The sequence below is a fragment of the Sphaerodactylus townsendi genome, linkage group LG01 (genome assembly GCF_021028975.2).
Source record: "Sphaerodactylus townsendi isolate TG3544 linkage group LG01, MPM_Stown_v2.3, whole genome shotgun sequence".
Taxonomy (NCBI): domain Eukaryota; kingdom Metazoa; phylum Chordata; class Lepidosauria; order Squamata; family Sphaerodactylidae; genus Sphaerodactylus; species Sphaerodactylus townsendi.
This window is the reverse complement of record NC_059425.1, coordinates 178,569,117-178,586,789: the sequence shown is the minus strand read 5'-3', so window position 1 is coordinate 178,586,789 and position 17,673 is coordinate 178,569,117. Positions and strand designations below refer to the sequence as shown.

Below are 17,673 nucleotides of genomic sequence, written 5' to 3'. Positions count from 1 at the left end.
AATCTGGAGGAACCGGGTTTGATTCCCAGCTCTGCCGCTTGAGTTGTGGAGGCTTATCTGGGGAATTCAGATTAGCCTGTGCACTCCCACACACGCCAGCTGGGTGACCTTGGGCTAGTCACAGCTTTTCGGAGCTCTCTCAACCCCTCCTACCTCACAGGGTGTTTGTTGTGAGGGGGGAAGGGCAAGGAGATTGTAAGCTCCTTTGAGTCTCCTACAGGAGAGAAAGGGGGGATATAAATCCAAACTCTTCTCTTCTTCTTCTATACCAACGGGGTTCCCTTGAGCCAGGAAAGGGAGCAAATGTGTTCGCGTAGCTCCGTGCCACTTCCATGATGCGATTAGGCTCCCCATATGTGATTGGGCCATTAGAGGTTTTCTCAGGGGAAAGATTTTTCATCTAGAAGAAGGCGCTTTCTAACCGTGCAGAAGATCCCAGGATTTAGTCGATTGTTTTCCCTGCCTCTTAATTTTCCAGGTCTGCCTCTCTTGTACTTCCAAAGGAGAAGGCAGATAGCGTATGTGCAACTCACGAAGACCTAACTATGAAAAATAATTTCGATAGGTTTTAATTTCAAAGATTTCGGATTATGAGATTTCAGTTTAGAGACTTTTAATAGAGGATGCTTTGCTAAACGAGCTTCTCGTTAATTAGATGAGCCAATTTCATTCTTACGCCCAAAGAACAGTATAATTCAAATGAAATTAAATATCCAACGTTATAATAAAATCCTCTTTGTCATCCTGCAGCATAAAATATGGCGAAATACAGCTCCTTCCCTCTGTGTGGAACTTTAGCTACTGTAATTAATTTGTATGTATAAACCTTTATTAGGCATAGAATCCATATAACAGCCAACATTGTCCAAACACATATCCCATACATGAGAACCATCGCAGGTAATCATTTCAAAGTTTCTATAAGGAACCTAACTACAAAAGTTAAAATCTCGGAGGCGGAATTGTTTAATAGAAACGTAATCTTCCCCACAGTAGATTATTCATTAAAGATTACAGGGCAAAGAGCAAAAAGTCTGGTCCTAGATCCCTCGTATTTGGGGCAGTCGAGCAATATATGTTCCATGGTTTGAATCGCTGCGGTACAATGGGGACATCCGCTCTTGCAGGTCAATTTTTCGGAACCTTCCTTGTAGCATAGAGCAAGGGAAGGAGTTCCATCGAGCCCTAGTGATTATCCATCTATGCTTGGGCTCCTGAAGTAAACTCAAATAATCTGCCATGGTAATTAATTTAGATAGGAAGATAAATGAAAGTTGTCAAATCCAGTGGCGCCAGAATCGCTTGTTTCCCCCGCCTTCTAAAACTTACAACTCCAGCAACTTCTGTTAGGTGGATTCCATAGCACCAATATAATAGGCAGAAGAAAGAAAATATCCTGGTTTTGGGAAGAACTTTGCACAGGTCTCTCCCTCAAAACGGGCTGAGCCTGTTATATTTATTTCAAACATCACTAAACTAGACAATCCACTCAAATGGCTGCCACCATATTCAGATGGAGGGAGATTCTCGGTTGCAGGTGGGGAGATTCTTTGTTTGTGGGGATGGGGAGGTCTCTTGCTGCCCACGATTCAAAGGTCCCAAGGATGTGGGGGGGGAGAGATACTTTCCCCCCTTTTTTATGTTCTTGCCTTGGTGCTATGTGGCTACAGAGGTCCCACAGAGGCCTCCGTAGCTACACGTGATCCTGGAAAGGGGTGAAAAAAATGTCCCTGTGAGAACGAGCTGCAGCGTTTGCTGCTGTTTCCTGACTGGATAAGCTTCTCACGTGTGAAGGGGGAGGGGGGAAGTGGGTTCATTCACAATGAGTTACGTTTGTTATGAATGAGCTGTGCCGGATGCACCTTACGTACCACAGTTTGCTCATTTTGCCTACCTCTGCCCAGCTTTGGCTAGTGAGACCGACCATTGCACTTGGTTGCAGAGCAGAAACCAGTGGGCTCAGACCTGGGAAAATTCTGCATAAGATTACACAGTTAGTGAATGAGTCAGAAACCTTACATAAGAACATTAGGAAATGCAACTGAAGATGGATTTCTCTCTGTACCACTTTCAAACCCCTGTCATTTGACTGTGTCAAATTGCACACCGAGTTTGCAAAGGGTAACAGGCTCTGCTTGCGCGTTATAGATGTTATTTCTGGCAACCCCTGGTAATAACCGTGGTTACCAGGAGCTGAAAATAAAATATCCGCGCTTCTGCCGTTATGTAAAAGCAAGCGGAGAACAACTATTCTTGGCCCCAAGGATGATTGACTTGCAGAATCCGGAGCCGGATGAGTCGGTTCCTACGTCAGCATGGCGCCCCTTTGTATCAGCCGCAGTGGCCTTTAGATTTGATCTTGGCAGTGCTTGCGTCAATGATGCTTATCATTGCCTGTGTGATGTTAAAATGTGGGTGTTCGGCTGGAGAGACAGAAGTAATCTAATGGGCTGCAGTAAATCCTGAACATTTTCCCCCTCCTGGGAATAACAAAGAAAGAGTGATTCATTGCAGCTGCATACATTCTAGGAGTGCTGGGTTTCTGGCGGCCTCCAGAAAGGGCAACTAGCAATCCTTGCTATTTTGTTAACAGAGCCCCCTGCCTCCAAGACATCATAGTTTTAAAAAATGAAGGGGAATTCACTCCTTGGCTAAAGTAATTCTTAGTATTGTCGATTGCTATCACGGCTTACGGGATCAGTGTTGTAGAAGCTCTGGCATGGCCGCAGTTCTAAGAAAGTAGTTTTTCCGAATATTATTGCCAGCATCTGTGGCTGGCATCTTCTAGAGGATCCTCTGAAGATGCCACAGCCACAGATGCAGGCTAAATGTCAGGAGAGAGAATTCTGCCAAAAAACCCGCCATAGCTAGCCCGAAACCACACACAGCACCCAGGTAATTCTTCCCAGTAGTTTTGTAGTTTTGTCAGCAGTATGTGTACCATTTAAAGTTTCATATACCACAATACATAAATGATAGGATGTATATTATATGCAGATCAATAGAATCAGAAAATGGGCCAGGGCCATGTTCCAATGGAGGGTGTTCTTCTGTGGGACTCTAGAGGACTTCAGGGGAAAAAATGGGTTTATCTCTGCTGTTTTATTAATGGATTTTGTTTGAATTTTGACCTGATTATACTACTTCTGCAAGTTAGATTCCTTCTGGGCCAAATTTCAGCTCCACAGGAAATACTCGACAGGATTTTCAGGCATGCAGATAGCTCCTCAAACCCAATACATGGCATCTCTAGTTACAAAATGATCAGCCAGTAGGTCATCCTCTGCCAGGTACTATGGAAAGCTGTAGGGGTGCGTTAGCGAACCCAGTAGAGCCTCAGAAAGTTCACAGGAATGCCTGCGCCATCTGTCCCCTCCTGGGCTTTCACATACACACATCAATGAGATCCCCCCAGACACCCAGGTCACAAGATACCTGAATATGGATTCCACTCCAGACAGGAACGCTTCCCCCCCTCGCACGCACGCAGAGCCCTTCACTGGAGTCATGAATTGCTGTGCAAGCTTCTCCCGGCCTCCTCCTGCCTTCCCCAAACTCCGTAATAAAGGTGCCAGGGACTCCCCAGTGCCTCGGGCAGACTAGCCAGACTATCCTGATCAATCCAGATCAGCCGCTGGCTTTCCTTCCACCACCAGTCTCCTTGATATCACAAGGCCTCCTCGCCCTCATTCATTAAGCGCCACTGTAATCTACACTTCCAGAAAGCCACACAACTGATCAGAGGAGACAGTACTGGCCTTGAAGGACCAAGGGTGTAAGCATAAGAACACATTCATGTGTTCAATGGAGCCACTACTGCAGCTCCGTAATATCTGCTCATTTCGAAGCTCTAGCTCAGGGGATTGCAACCTGTGATTCTTCAGATGTTCATGGACTACTATTCCCTTCAGCCCCTGTCAGCATGCCATGCTGGCAGGGGCTGATGGGAATTGTAGTCCGTGAACATCTGGAGAACCACAAGTTGCAGACCTCTTCTCTGTTTCTTCCATGAAAATGTATGTGACCACCAACTCTTTAGCAATGGAACTGTGGGCTATGCTATTATGTATAGTTTTTACTGTCTGTTGCTGTAAGTAGGTTCTTACTATGCATTTTTGCATCATTTTCAAACTGGTTCTGAAAGGTTTAAACTGGTTCAAACAGGTTCTGACCAGTATAAACCAGTTCAAACTGGTTAAAAAATTCGTTCTGACCAGTTCAAATTGGTTCTCAAATTGGCTCTGACCAGTTCAAATCAATTCCCGGGACCTGCTCAAAATCTGGTTCTTGACCAGTTCAGACTTCTCAGTTAAAACTGTTTCTGATCAGCTCAAACCAATTGAAAATGTGGAAGTTAGAAATCTGGCTTTAAACTGGTTCTGGGCCAGTTTAAAACCGATTCTGCCCTATTTAGGGGGGGGAAACTCTAAACGGGGCTTATAAATCAAGTTTTTCCTATAAGTGTCCTTTTTATTGGAGAACATGGACGTCAGATGACATCTGAACAGTGATCATGCCATCAAATATGTATTCTTATAAGGTTGGCATATGGAAGGAAATAGCAAGATCGCGGTGTATTACATGCTAAATGAACAAAAATCTCTGCGGCATGAAAAGGTAAACTCTTGGCTAAAAAAGACTCTTCACCTGCCTGCAGCTTGGTTCTCTAGGCCCACAATTACGCCAGCCCTTTCAAGTGAACACTGAATACTTCCATAACTGGCCATGGCATCTTTTGCATAAGTTTGACTGAAAGGATGTCTTCTGTAACTCCCCCCCTGGTTGCTAGTCAGTTAGACCTGGAAGCAGCTTCCTAGCAGAACTCTAAACAATGCATCTTTTCATGACAGGGCACTGTTTATAGGATGTGCCATCCTGCTGATTCTCATTTTTCTATATACCATCCATGAATGGACTCAAGGCACAGGAGATATCAGCTCTGTTGTGAAGTTCCATTTGGGAATCACATAAAAATGGAGATACAAAACTTCCGTTGGAATTGGAACAGTGTGGTCTCATATGGACTTCTGTGAATCAATTGTTTGTCAATACAGTTGGTGAAAATTTTGTGAAGTTCCATTTTGAAACCATACAATGTATGGACACATTAAGAAATTTTCTTGGAACTCCATTAGTTTGAAGTCTCATATGGACCTTTTGTCATTATATCTTGAATGAGAGAGATTATGAAATTGTACATTGATATGATTTATTGACACACTGGCACTTTATATATATATTACTCTTTTCATTAAGTAGTATATTAGGAATAGGGCTAGCATTAGTGTAAGTGTGAATTTTACAAGTGTGCAATGACAAAAAAATAACTTTGAACAAATGTTGTTTTGAATTGTTTAATACAAATGATGTCTACATACAAATCCAGGTCAGTGTGCCAATTTTGGCTCTTTGAGTTGTTCGGTTCTATTGCAGGCTTATACCAGCCAATTTGCCCTTCCTGCCAGAGAGTGGGTGGATCTGTCAGTGAAAGTGGCTGTCACTGGGCCACCAAAATAGCTTTCAAACACAGCAGTTAACACACACTTCACCCCCAGTGCTCCCTGTGCCCCCACTGCAGGGTGTTCCAGGGCATGGCCTGGGCAGAACCAGGGTTAGTCAGCTTCCACCCCTGCTTAGCCACTGGAAACGCTTTGGTGTTCTACTTCTGGGAGCCCTATGGAGGAAGCTTTTTTAAGAACATAAGAAGGAGCCCAAGCTGGACTCATGACCAGAGTCCATCTAGGTCCAAAGCACTCTGCTACTCTGCAGGTGGCCCACCAGGTGCCTTTGGGAGCTCACATGCAGGAGGAGAAAGCAGTGTGGCTCTCTGCTGCTGCTGCCCCTAAGCACTCATTGGTCTGCTAAGGCATTTGCAATCGCAGAGATCAAAGAGGATCAAGATTGGTAGCCGGTGATCGCCTTCTCCTCCATAAATCTGTCCAAGCCCCCTTTAAAAAAGCTATCCAGGCTTAGTGGTGGCCATCACCACCTCCTGTGGCAGCATGTTCCACTTGGCTTTCTGGTGCCAATGTGGGGAGGGATTTGTTTGCCTTTTTGGCTCCCTGTGCCACTGGAAAGCCTTCTTGGAAACAGCAGGGTGGCGTGGTTGCACCATTGCGTCCAGCCACCCTGCCATTTGGGTGTGGGCTCTGCTCCATGTCCTAAAAGTGAGAAAGACCCACTCATAAATAACATAACAACATACCAAATAAACTCTTTGACTGGAAGTTGAAAAGGTATCAGTTAAGGGATGGACAACAGACACAGACTCCTAATGTCAGGAGAGAATTCTGCTAAAACCCGGCCATACAGCCCGGAAACCACACAGCACCCAGGTAATTCTTAGTAGTTTTGTAGTTTTGTCACAGTATGTAAAATATTTAAAGTTTCATATACACAATACATAATATAGGATGTATATTATATGCAGATCAATAGACCCAGAAAATAGGGCCATGTTCCAATGGAGGGGTGTTCTTCTGTGGACCTAGAGGACCCCCTCAGGGGAAAAATGGGTTTATCTCTGCTGTTTTACAATGGATTTTGTTTGAATTTTGACCTGATTATACTACTTGCAAGTTAGATTCTCTGGGCCAAATTTCAGCTCCACAGGAAATACTGACAGGATTTTCAGGCATGCAGATAGTCTCAAACCCAATACATGGCATCTCTAGTTACAAAATGATCAGCCAGTAGGTCATCCTCTGCCAGGTACTATGGAAAGCTGTAGGGGTGCGTTAGCGAACCCAGTAGAGCCTCAGAAAGTTCACAGGAATGCCTGCGCCATCTGTCCCCTCCTGGGCTTTCACATACACACATCACGAGATCCCCCAGACACCCAGGTCACAAGATACCTGAATATGGATTCCACCCAGACAGGAACGTTTCCCCCTGCACGTACGCAGCCCTTCACTGAGTCATGAATTGCGCAAGTTTCTCCCGCTCTCCTGCCTTCCCCAAACCCGTAATAAAGGTGCCAGGGACCCCAGCTCGGCAGACTAGCCAGACTATCCGGATCAACTAGATCAGCCGCTGGCTTCTCTCCACCAGTCTCCTGATATCGCTGCGTCTCGTCTCATTCATTGCGTCACTGTAACGACTTCAGAAAGCCACACAACTGATCAGAGGAGACAGTACTGGCCTTGAAGGACCAAGGGTGTAAGCATAAGAACACATTCATGTGTTCAATGGGGCCACTACTGCAGCTCCGTAATATCTGCTCATTTCGAAGCTCTAGCTCAGGGGATTGCAACCTGTGATTCTTCAGATGTTCATGGACTACTATTCCCTTCAGCCCCTGTCAGCATGCCATGCTGGCAGGGGCTGATGGGAATTGTAGTCCGTGAACATCTGGAGAACCACAAGTTGCAGACCTCTTCTCTAGCCTATGAAAATGTATGTGACCACCAACTCTTTAGCAATGGAACTGTGGGCTATGCTATTATGTATAGTTTTTACTGTCTGTTGCTGTAAGTAGGTTCTTACTATGCATTTTTGCATCATTTTCAAACTGGTTCTGAAAGGTTTAAACTGGTTCAAACAGGTTCTGACCAGTATAAACCAGTTCAAACTGGTTAAAATTGGTTCTGACCAGTTCAAATTGGTTCAAATTGGCTCTGACCAGTTCAAATCAATTCTGACCCGTTCAAACTGGTTCTGACCAGTTCAGACCAGTTAAAACTGTTTCTGATCAGCTCAAACCAATTGAAATGGTTAAAACTGGTTTAAACTGGTTCTGGCCAGTTTAAACCGATTCTGCCCTATTTAGGGGGGGAAACCTAAACGGGGGGGGGGGGGCTTATAAATCAAGTCATAAGTGTCCTTTATTGGAGAACATGGACATCAGATGACATCTGAACAGTGATCATGCCATCAAATATGTATTCTTATAGGTTACATTGGAAGGAAATAGCAAGATCGTGTGTATTACATGCTAAATAACAAAATTCTGCAGCATGAAAAGGTAAACTCTGCTAAAAAGACTTCACTCGTCTGCAGCTTGGTTCTCTAGGCCCACAATTACGCCAGCCCTTTCAAGTGAACACTGAATACTTCCATAACTGGCCATGGCATCTTTTGCATAAGTTTGACTGAAAGGATGTCTTCTGTAACTCCCCTGGCTGCTGGGGCTCAGTTGACCTGGAAGCAGCTTCCTAGCAGAACTCTAAACAATGCATCTTTTCATGACAGGGCACTGTTTATAGGATGTGCCATCCTGCTGATTCTCATTTTTCTATATACCATCCATGAATGGACTCAAGGCACAGGAGATATCAGCTCTGTTGTGAAGTTCCATTTGGGAATCACATAAAAATGGAGATACAAAACTTCCGTTGGAATTGAACAGTGTGGTCTCATATGGACTTGTGAATAATTGTTTGTCAATACAGTTGGTGAAAATTTGTGAAGTTCCATTTTGAAACCATACAATGTATGGACATATTAAGAAATTTTTGGAACTCATTAGTTTGAAGTCTCATATGGACCTTTGTCATTATATCTTGAATGAGATTATGAAATTGTACATTGATATGATTTATTGACACTGGCACTTTATATATATATTATCTTTTCATTATAGTATATTAGAATAGGGTTAGCATTAGTGTAAGTGAATTTACAAGTGTGCAATGACAAAAATAACTTTGAACAAATGTTGTTTTGAATTGTTTAATACAAATGATGTCTACATACAAATCCAGGTCAGTGTGCCAATTTTGGCTCTTTGAGTTGTTCGGTTCTATTGCAGGCTTATACCAGCCAATTTGCCCTTCCTGCCAGAGTGGTGGATCTGTCAGTGAGTGGCTGTCACGGGCCACCAAAATAGCCAAACACAGCAGCACACACCACCCCAGTGCTCCTGTGCCCCCACTGCAGGGGTGTTCCAGGGGCATGGCCTGGGCAGAACCAGGGTTAGTCAGCTTCCACCCCTGCTTAGCCACTGGAAACGCTGGTGTCTAGCTCCTGGGAGCCCTATGGAGGGCTTTAAGAACATAAGAAGGAGCCTGCTGGATCAGACCAGAGTCCATCTAGTCCAGCACTCTGCTACTCGCAGTGGCCCACCAGGTGCCTTTGGGAGCTCACATGCAGGAGGAGAAAGCAGTGGCCTTCTGCTGCTGCTGCCCCCAAGCACCTGGTCTGCTAAGGCATTTGCAATCGCAGATCAAGGAGGATCAAGATTGGTAGCCAGAGATCGACTTCTCCTCCATAAATCTGTCCAAGCCCCTTTTAAAGCTATCCAGGTTAGTGGCCATCACCACCTCCTGTGGCAGCATGTTCCACTGGCTTTCTGGTGCCAATGTGGGGGAGGGATTTGTTTGCCTTTTTGGCTCCCTGTGCCACTGGAAAGCCTTCTTGGAAACAGCAGGGTGGCGTGGTTGCACCATTGCGTCCAGCCACCCTGCCATTTGGGTGGGCCTGCCCATGTCCTAGTGAGAAAGACCCACTATAAATAACATAAATAAATAAACTTTGGACTGGAAGTTGAAAAGGTATCAGTTAAGGATGGACAACAGAACAGACTCCTAATTTTTCAAGACTAACAGTAAAGACAGTTTGACGTTCCTATAGGAGTCGTCGTATGTTATTTTAAATGAAATGTGCACGTTGATAACATTTTCCAGTTTATTTAGAAAAAAATTATGTGCCACCTCTCTAGAGACCTGCTCTTGAGATGGCTCACAAAGTAAAAGCAATACAGTAAACTCATGAAAGCACAATAGGAAGAGTTATGGACAAAATCAGACAAGGAACATAAAATTATCCAGCATGCTAGCACTGAACTATAAAACAGCACATTAGCTGGAAACAAACCATGAATCTGCTAAAGAAGATGGAATCCCTCAGTTAAAGAAATAAAGAAAAGAAAAGAAAAACTTGCCATGGTAAAAAAAGAAATATCTTGCCAAGGTGCCCAAGAGACAGTCAGGTAGATGTCAGGTAAGCCTCAAGAATGAAGGCATTCAAAAGGTGAGATGCCCCCACTGAAAATGCTCCATCACTGGTCACCATTTGGCTCACGTCTAGAGGTATTGGCACAGACCCCATAAATGGGGAACAGGATCATAGCTGGTGGATTGAACAGTATAGGAGGAGCAGTGGTGGGATCCATTTTAGTAACAGGTTCCCATGGTGGTGGGATTCAAACAATGGGCACAACGGGGGGGGGGTGTCCGGGCATTCTGGGGGTGGGGCATTAATAATTTCTCTGTTACTGTAAAAAACTCTTACTATAAAACAAAAAGTTCCTAATTTCCAGCTGGTATCTTTCTGTCCATAATTTAAACTCATTATAGCAAGTCCTATCATCTACTGCCAACAGAAACAACTACTTCTCCTCTAATTGACTGCCTATCAAATACTTAATACTTTCAAATACTTAATTTTGTTTCTAGAAATCAAAAGAAGGATATTTTCCTGAAACAAGGAACTTTACCATATTTCTAAAACATGTTTTTAAAACAGCCCAACAGGGAGAATTATCCCGTTTTCTACCTTTGCTAACCAGCCACATAGGAAACAACAGTACTTTATGATTTTTGGACCTAATGGAATTTCTAACGGAAAAGCAGACCCAATTAGTAACCCCCTCTCAGCACACACAAATAATTAGTAACCCACTCTCGGGAACTGGTGAGAACCTGCTGGATCCCACCTATGAGGAGGAGGCAATCTTCCAGGTAACCTGACCTCAAACTATTTAGGTCCTTAAAGTTAAGACCTAGCGCTTTGAATTATGCCTGGAAGCCTAATGACATTTTCTGATTTAATTTAAAAAGATTCCACGTACGTTTAAAAATACAGAAAACATAAGAGTTCACATTCTCGCACATCTAAAATGTGTTAAATTTGGCCATCTAAAGGAAAGACAACAAGGGAAAATTACAAAGAAAAGACTGAGGTATAATGAATGTTACAGCCAGAAAACTGGATCTCTGTGACATCTGTTTTCATGGAAAAGTCTGTCTTTTGGGGAAGTTGTAAGGAATTCTGCTACTGCAGTGGATGGAGCAAAATACTTCTGAGATTTTTTTCTGTCACAATCCTACCCTGGGTCTGTGTGTTCTCACATGTGAGTTGCATGCTGGGCTGCATGTTGAAGCATGTCTTCTCTTCATTGCCACCACCCCAAGATACAAAACCCAGTTTCTTTATGCCTGGTCAGGCTGCCTCTCAGTGAGTACAAAGGGAAGAGCTTCCAATTACTTTAACTCCCCTCAGGTTTGTGTATCTTTATTGTGTAAATGTGATCTTTAGTGTGTAAGTAGGATTTGGGATACAGTCCACTTTCTTGAAGAAGAAAGAGGTTTATTACAAAAAATTTAATTAGAGGACGTACATGGAAAATAGCTATCTTGGGGCCCTTTCCGCACATGCAGAATAATACACTTTCAATCCACTTCCAATGCACTTTGCACCTGGATTTTACTGTGCAGAATAGCAAAATCCACTTTTAAACAATTGTGAAAGTGGATTGAAAGTGTGTTATTCTGCATGTGCGGAAGGGGCCCAAGTTAACTTTATAACTTCTGATGTACATGCTCCCTAACATGTAAGCCATGGCTACCTGACTAACCAATAGCTAATCAATAGATCAGGTTATAAAGAATGTGTTTACATTGTGAAAGTGAATTGAAAGTGCATTATTCTGCATGTGCAGAAGGGACCATAGTTAACAGATACTAAGGAAATAAAATGAAAACATAAGTCTAGTTAAGTGACATTACAAGACAATTACCTTAGATGGAACAAACCCAACCTATCCTTTTACGACTCTGGAACTAACACAACCTATCCCTTTATGGAGCAGCAGTGGCGTAGTGGTTAAGAGCAGGTGTACTCTAATCTGGAGGAACCAGGTTTGATTCCCAGCTCTGCCGCCTGAGCTGTGGAGGCTTATCTGGGGAATTCAGATTAGCCTGTGCACTCCCACACACGCCAGCTGGGTGACCTTGGGCTAGTCACAGTTCTTCTGAGCTCTCTCAGCCCCACCTACCTCTCAGGGTGTTTGTTGTGAGGGGGGAAGGGAAAGGAGATTGTCAGCCCCTTTGAGTCTTTGAGAGTTTGTGAGATTTTTCAAAGTATCAATATTGATATTGTCTGTGAAAATATGCAGTTTGTTTTTTGCAGTGCAAGGAAGCAATTAAGTTGGAAAGTTACTATATTTATATTCTGCACTAGATGAGTAATATGTCCTGACTCAGCCTCTGCGATCCGTGGAGGCAAATCTGCTGGAGGTCCCCAGCCCCTCAATGGCACGACTGGGCCAGGGCTTTCACTGCCCTGGTCCCAGCCTGGTGGAATGCTCTCCCTCTAGCCATTAGGGTCCCGCAGCACCTTGGACAGTTCCGCAGGGCCTTTAATACAGAGCTGTTCCATTGGCCTTGGGGGGGGGGAGCTGCTGATTGGCTCCCCCACCATTTTCCCCACATAACATCATTGTTAGCCGCCCGGTCTCCTCCTAAGGGGAGAGGAGGTTTTCTTTCAGGTTGCCATCTAATGTTAAGGATTTTTTTCCTTATTTTTGTTGAGGCTGTATTTAACTGAGTGTTTTAGCTATTAGATTGTTCCCAGCAACAACAACAACAACAACCTTTATTAGGCATTTAAAATAAGCTCTAGAGCGTTACCAGACATTTATGAAGTACAAATCAGGAGGACATTCAAAACGCAGACAGAAAGACTGTATATAGCAATATACGTTACTTAGAAAGTTGTCACTTGCAAAAGGAATTTTGCTACTTTTTCCAAGAGCACGACATCTGTATTGTTTAACAGAAGCTCCACAACAGAACTGTCAGAGTTTCTTTCAGATTTGTCTAGGGCCAGCCTGGGAGAGAAATTCCTAATGCCCACATATCTCGGACAGTCAAGAATAATGTGAGCAAGAGTCTCCACTTGGTTTTTACAGTGTGGACAAACCCGACCCTGGAGAGGGATGGATAAGTAACGACCCTTTGTAATGGCCGATGAGAAAGTATTAGATCTGGCTCTGGGGCCTGGGCAGTATGAAAGATAAACAATTAAAATCACAATCACACATCACTATTAGATTGTTATTTCAATTGTTTATCTTTCATAGCGCCCAGAGCCCTTTGGGGGTGGGTGGTCTAACAAGTTGAATGTATGAATGAATGAATGAATGAATGAATGAATGAATGAATGAATGAATGAATGAATGAATGAATGAATGAATGACAATCACTAAAACCTCTTTTATCTTGATTCTACTGGGTTAGCTTGCCTGTATCTTCTAAGAAAGAATACAGTTCAGAGATCGCAACTCATTTGTGCTAATAAATGTGATGCCGAAATCTTTCTGTTAACACTTGTAGGTCCTGCTCAGGTGCCAATGATGTCGCACAATGGTTCAGTGCCTCCTATTTTTGTGCCTCCTGGGTATGCCCCACAGGTAGGTCTTTCAGTTCGGTTCTTTTCACTCTACCTACACACAACGTTATCAGACTAACAGCCCAGTCCAGAGGTTGTGGCAGCCAGACATGGCCACCATCGAAGAGATTTGAGGTTAGCTATTTCATTTTGATTTTAACTTAATTGCTATTTTAAGCCGCCTTGAGCCACAAGGAAAGGAGGGATATAAATGTTCTAATTAAATTCACATTGCAAAGAAAATCATTCCTGTCTCTTACAATTTAATGGGTTTTTTTGTAATAATTTTTAATTTTATTAGATAATTCAAAAATAAACATTACATTGCATTTCATTCAACAATTTGTTTCTGCCTTTACTTACAATCTATAAAAAAGAAGAGTATACAACCCCACCAACACCTTAAAAAAATTTTTAAGGAAAAAAATGTGTTTTTTTTTAAAAGTGAAAGTTAATAATAAAAGAAAAAAGAAAAAAAGAAAAAAAGAGAGAGAGAAAAGAAAAAAAGGAAACAGAGAAAAAGGGAGAAAAGAAAATGGACTTCCGATTAGGGACCTTATCCTTATTAATCACAGTCTCATTTATATTTTACTATTCAATTTGTAAATCCTTAATTAATTATTATCTAACATTGAAGGTAAATCAACATTTTTTTTTGTTTCAGTTTCTGATTGAAGAAAATCATTAAATGGTTTCCAAGTCTTCAAAATGGTTTCTATGTTCTTCTTTCTTATTATGCCCGAAAGTTTGTCCATTGATGCAAATTCAGTTAAAAGTGAGGTCCAATCTTGCATCTGGGGTGGGATTGTCTTCTTCCAGTTTCGCGCAATCAAAATCCTAGCTGCCGTAATCATATATCATAACAGGATTTTACAGTTTTTCTGGAGTTTATCATCTATCATATTTAACAAAAATAGTTCTGGACTAAAGCCTATGTCTATTCCTAATATTAACTTAATATTTTGGTATATTTCCGACCAGAATTTTTTGATTATTTTACAATTCCACCAAATGTGAATCAATGACCCCTTTTCTTTGCGACACTTCCAGCATAAGGGCGAGACCCCTTTATACATTAGTGCTAGTTTGCTTGGACAAAGGTACCACCTGAACATCATTTTGTAGTAATTTTCTTTCAGTCTAGTACAGCAAGTAAATTTTAAGTCCTTGTCTCTTACAATTTCTTATTGTTAGAGTTGTAATTTCTAATTCTGAAACCTGTAGCACTTTTTTCTCTTTGCCAGAAAACCAGGGTAACTGTGCCGGATTTAATCTGTTTATGACTGTGTCGTCTCGTCTATGTTATTTATACCACAGAATCCAATTTTATTTTTGAGGGCTCTGAGACAGACATGTTTCTTCAAAGCTCGCTCTGCAGACATTGAGTTTTCCCATCTTTGAAAAGTGTGTGTTCCTTCGGTCCACAGGTTATTGAAGACAATGGTGTTCAGCGGGTCTTAGTGCTTCCCCAAACGGCAGAATTTCCTCTGGGAAATCAAGCAGTGATACAGCAGCCTCCGCTCCCCCCCTTGCCTTTCATCCCTCTTCCAACCATGATCCCTTCTTCACTTCATCGCTTATACTCACCAGTAACCGGATCTGGTGATATGACTACTCAGTTTATTCCACAATATCACATTACCCGGGTATATGGCGATTCAGGTCAGTAACTTCCGTTCTTTCACACATCAGCTCTAACTTTAAACCCAGCCTTTAATTACAGGTCATAAAACTCTGCAGCAGAGAATTTTATCAACAACAACAACCTTTATTTGGAATTTAAAAATAGGTTCTAGAGCATTGACAGACATTTTTGAAATACAAATCAAGAGTACATTCAAAGCGCAGACAGGAAGACTATATAGCAGTATACATTACTTAGAAAGTTCTGTCACTTGTAAAAGAAATTTTGCTACTTTTTCCAAGAGCATGACATCTGTGTTGTTTAACAGAAGCTCCACAACAGAACAGTCAGAGTCACGTTCAGATTTGTCTAGGGCCAGCCTGGGAGAGAAATTCCTAATGCCCACATATCTCGGACAGTCAAGAATAATGTGAGCAAGAGTCTCCACTTGATTTTTACAGTGTGGACAAAACCCGGGATCCCTGAGGAGAGGTATGGATAAGTAGCTGCACCCTCTTTGTAATGGCCGATGGGAAGGTATTGGATCTGGCCCTTGTGATAATCCATCTCTGTTGGGGTTCAGTTAATAATTCAAGATATTTGGCTATGTGCCCCTGTTCCGGTATTATTCCGACAGAGAGGGGTGAGCATGATTTATTTGCTTGCCCCAACAAGATATGATATTCCTGTTCTAGAAGTTTACTTTTCAAGGTTTGGAAAATTTCTCTGGGTGTCAGCATACAGAGATCTTCCAGTAATAAACCTATTGAGTAAATTTTTGATTTGAGAAGTTGATACCATTCGGAGGCAAATAGGTCTGGGTGCGCTGTTAAAGAATTTTATCTTTTGATGGAGATTTGCAACATCAAATTCATAGTGGTCTCGTATGTTATTTAAAAAGCTGACTTCAGAGTATTTCATCGTGGAAGTCATAAGAGAAATCAACCCGATGTTGGTTTCAATGGGGAATGGGGAATTTCCAGGAGTAACGTCCCTACTACTAACCAGTGGGGCTAAATTTCTGGTGGAGCTGAAAGAGGCGGTGGTACGTCCCCTCTTGAAAAAACACATCACTAGATCTAGCCAACTGCCGCCATGTTTCGCATGTACCATTTCTGGGTAAGGTAGTTGGGAGCATGGCAGCAAAGAAGCTTCAGGTGTTCTTAGATAATTGATTGGGTTCGGACCCATTTCAGTCCCGCTTCCAACCTGATGGCATTGGTCACTCTCACAGACCATCTTGGGGGCAGCTGGATCATGATGAGTCAGTACTGTTGATTTCTCTCAATCTGACAGCAGCATTTGACCTGGTTGACTATGATCTTTTGACCCATCACCTTGCTGATGCTTGTATTAGGAGCTTAGCTTTGTAATGGCTGGTCTTCTTCTTCCAGGGTTGGGAACCGAGGGTAGCATTGGGAGACAGAACCTCATCATACCACTCATTTGTGTGGGGTTCCTCAAGGAACAATCTTTTCCCCAATGCTTTTTAACATCTATGTGTGACCTCTGACCCAGCTGGTATAGCATTTTGGATTGGATAGTCATCAGTATGTTGATGATATCTGGTTGTATCTGTTGATAAACGGCCAGCCAACCGTCACCCTGGAAAACTTGACCTGCTTAAATGTTCTTTATCTTATTTTGGGGTTTTATTTTAGATACAGTATCAATCCATGGAAGGTCTCCTTTTAGAGATGAGCGATCTAGTAAAACTCACGAACGATTACAGAAAAAGTTAAAAGATCGTCAGAGTACACAGAATGATAAATTAAACAGTCCTTCCTCGTCGCCTCAAAAATGTATTTCTCCCACCAATGGATACAATGGATTTGCAACTGGAAAAGATTCAAGTGAGATAAGTCTAGGATATGCAAGGAGTAACTACGTGGGAGAAGAAAAAGACCATGATGCAGAAGGTAAGCGAGAATCCACAATTAACATTGATTCTGCCTAGTCATGGGTTGGAGAATCTCAGGAAATGAAATGTTTGGGATAAACCATTGATTCACTAAAAGGATATTTATTCGCTGCTTTATCCTGTAGTTGTAAGGGAAAATATGTTATATATAAATAGATGTTGGACTTGACTTGACTTAACTAAGAGATCAAAAGATGGAGACTGTGAGAAGAGCAATGTTTTTTTAAAAATTCAAATGGAATAGATTAGAATATAATGTATCCTAATGATTGAATATATGGACAGTGAAGTCACCTCAGTAAGGGATTTCCAACTTCTGTTTCAGTAGAGCTATTATTGATATTTAAATGTACCTATCTCATTGTACACTCGCTTTGTTTTGTGCAGCAGTCGTCCTAAGCAGTCCCTTTTTGGTTTACCAGTTTTGACAGAAGTATTGATTGTAGAGATTTTAAAAGTTAGTCTACTGTGGGAGTACTGAAAAATATTCATTGGTCTCTTGGGGTGGGGGGTTCTTTTTAAAGAAAAGGATGAAGAAACAAAAGCATTTGAAGTGCTTCTCTCTAACATCGGCAAGCCTATGGTAAGAATCTGACGCTTAACCTAAAAAGATGATGATGATGATGATGATGATGATGATGATGATGATGATGATACAAAAACAGTTATACACAGCAAACAAGATCAATATGCTGGATTTTGTATTACATCACACGTCGGAGACGTCCCAAGCATCTAG

The 17,673-nt window shown here is 42.2% G+C and overlaps 1 protein-coding gene across 1 annotated transcript in view; it reads left to right on the top strand.

Moving 5' to 3' along the window:
• Nucleotides 1-17,673, top strand: part of FNDC3A (fibronectin type III domain containing 3A) — an 84,211-nt gene that overhangs the window by 22,110 nt on the left and 44,428 nt on the right. Inside the window, exons 3-6 of the mRNA XM_048501018.1 lie at nt 13,335-13,411; nt 14,817-15,051; nt 16,675-16,932; nt 17,459-17,517. Of these exons, the coding sequence (XP_048356975.1) occupies nt 13,335-13,411; nt 14,817-15,051; nt 16,675-16,932; nt 17,459-17,517 (629 nt within the window). The remainder of the gene's footprint in view (nt 1-13,334; nt 13,412-14,816; nt 15,052-16,674; nt 16,933-17,458; nt 17,518-17,673) is intronic.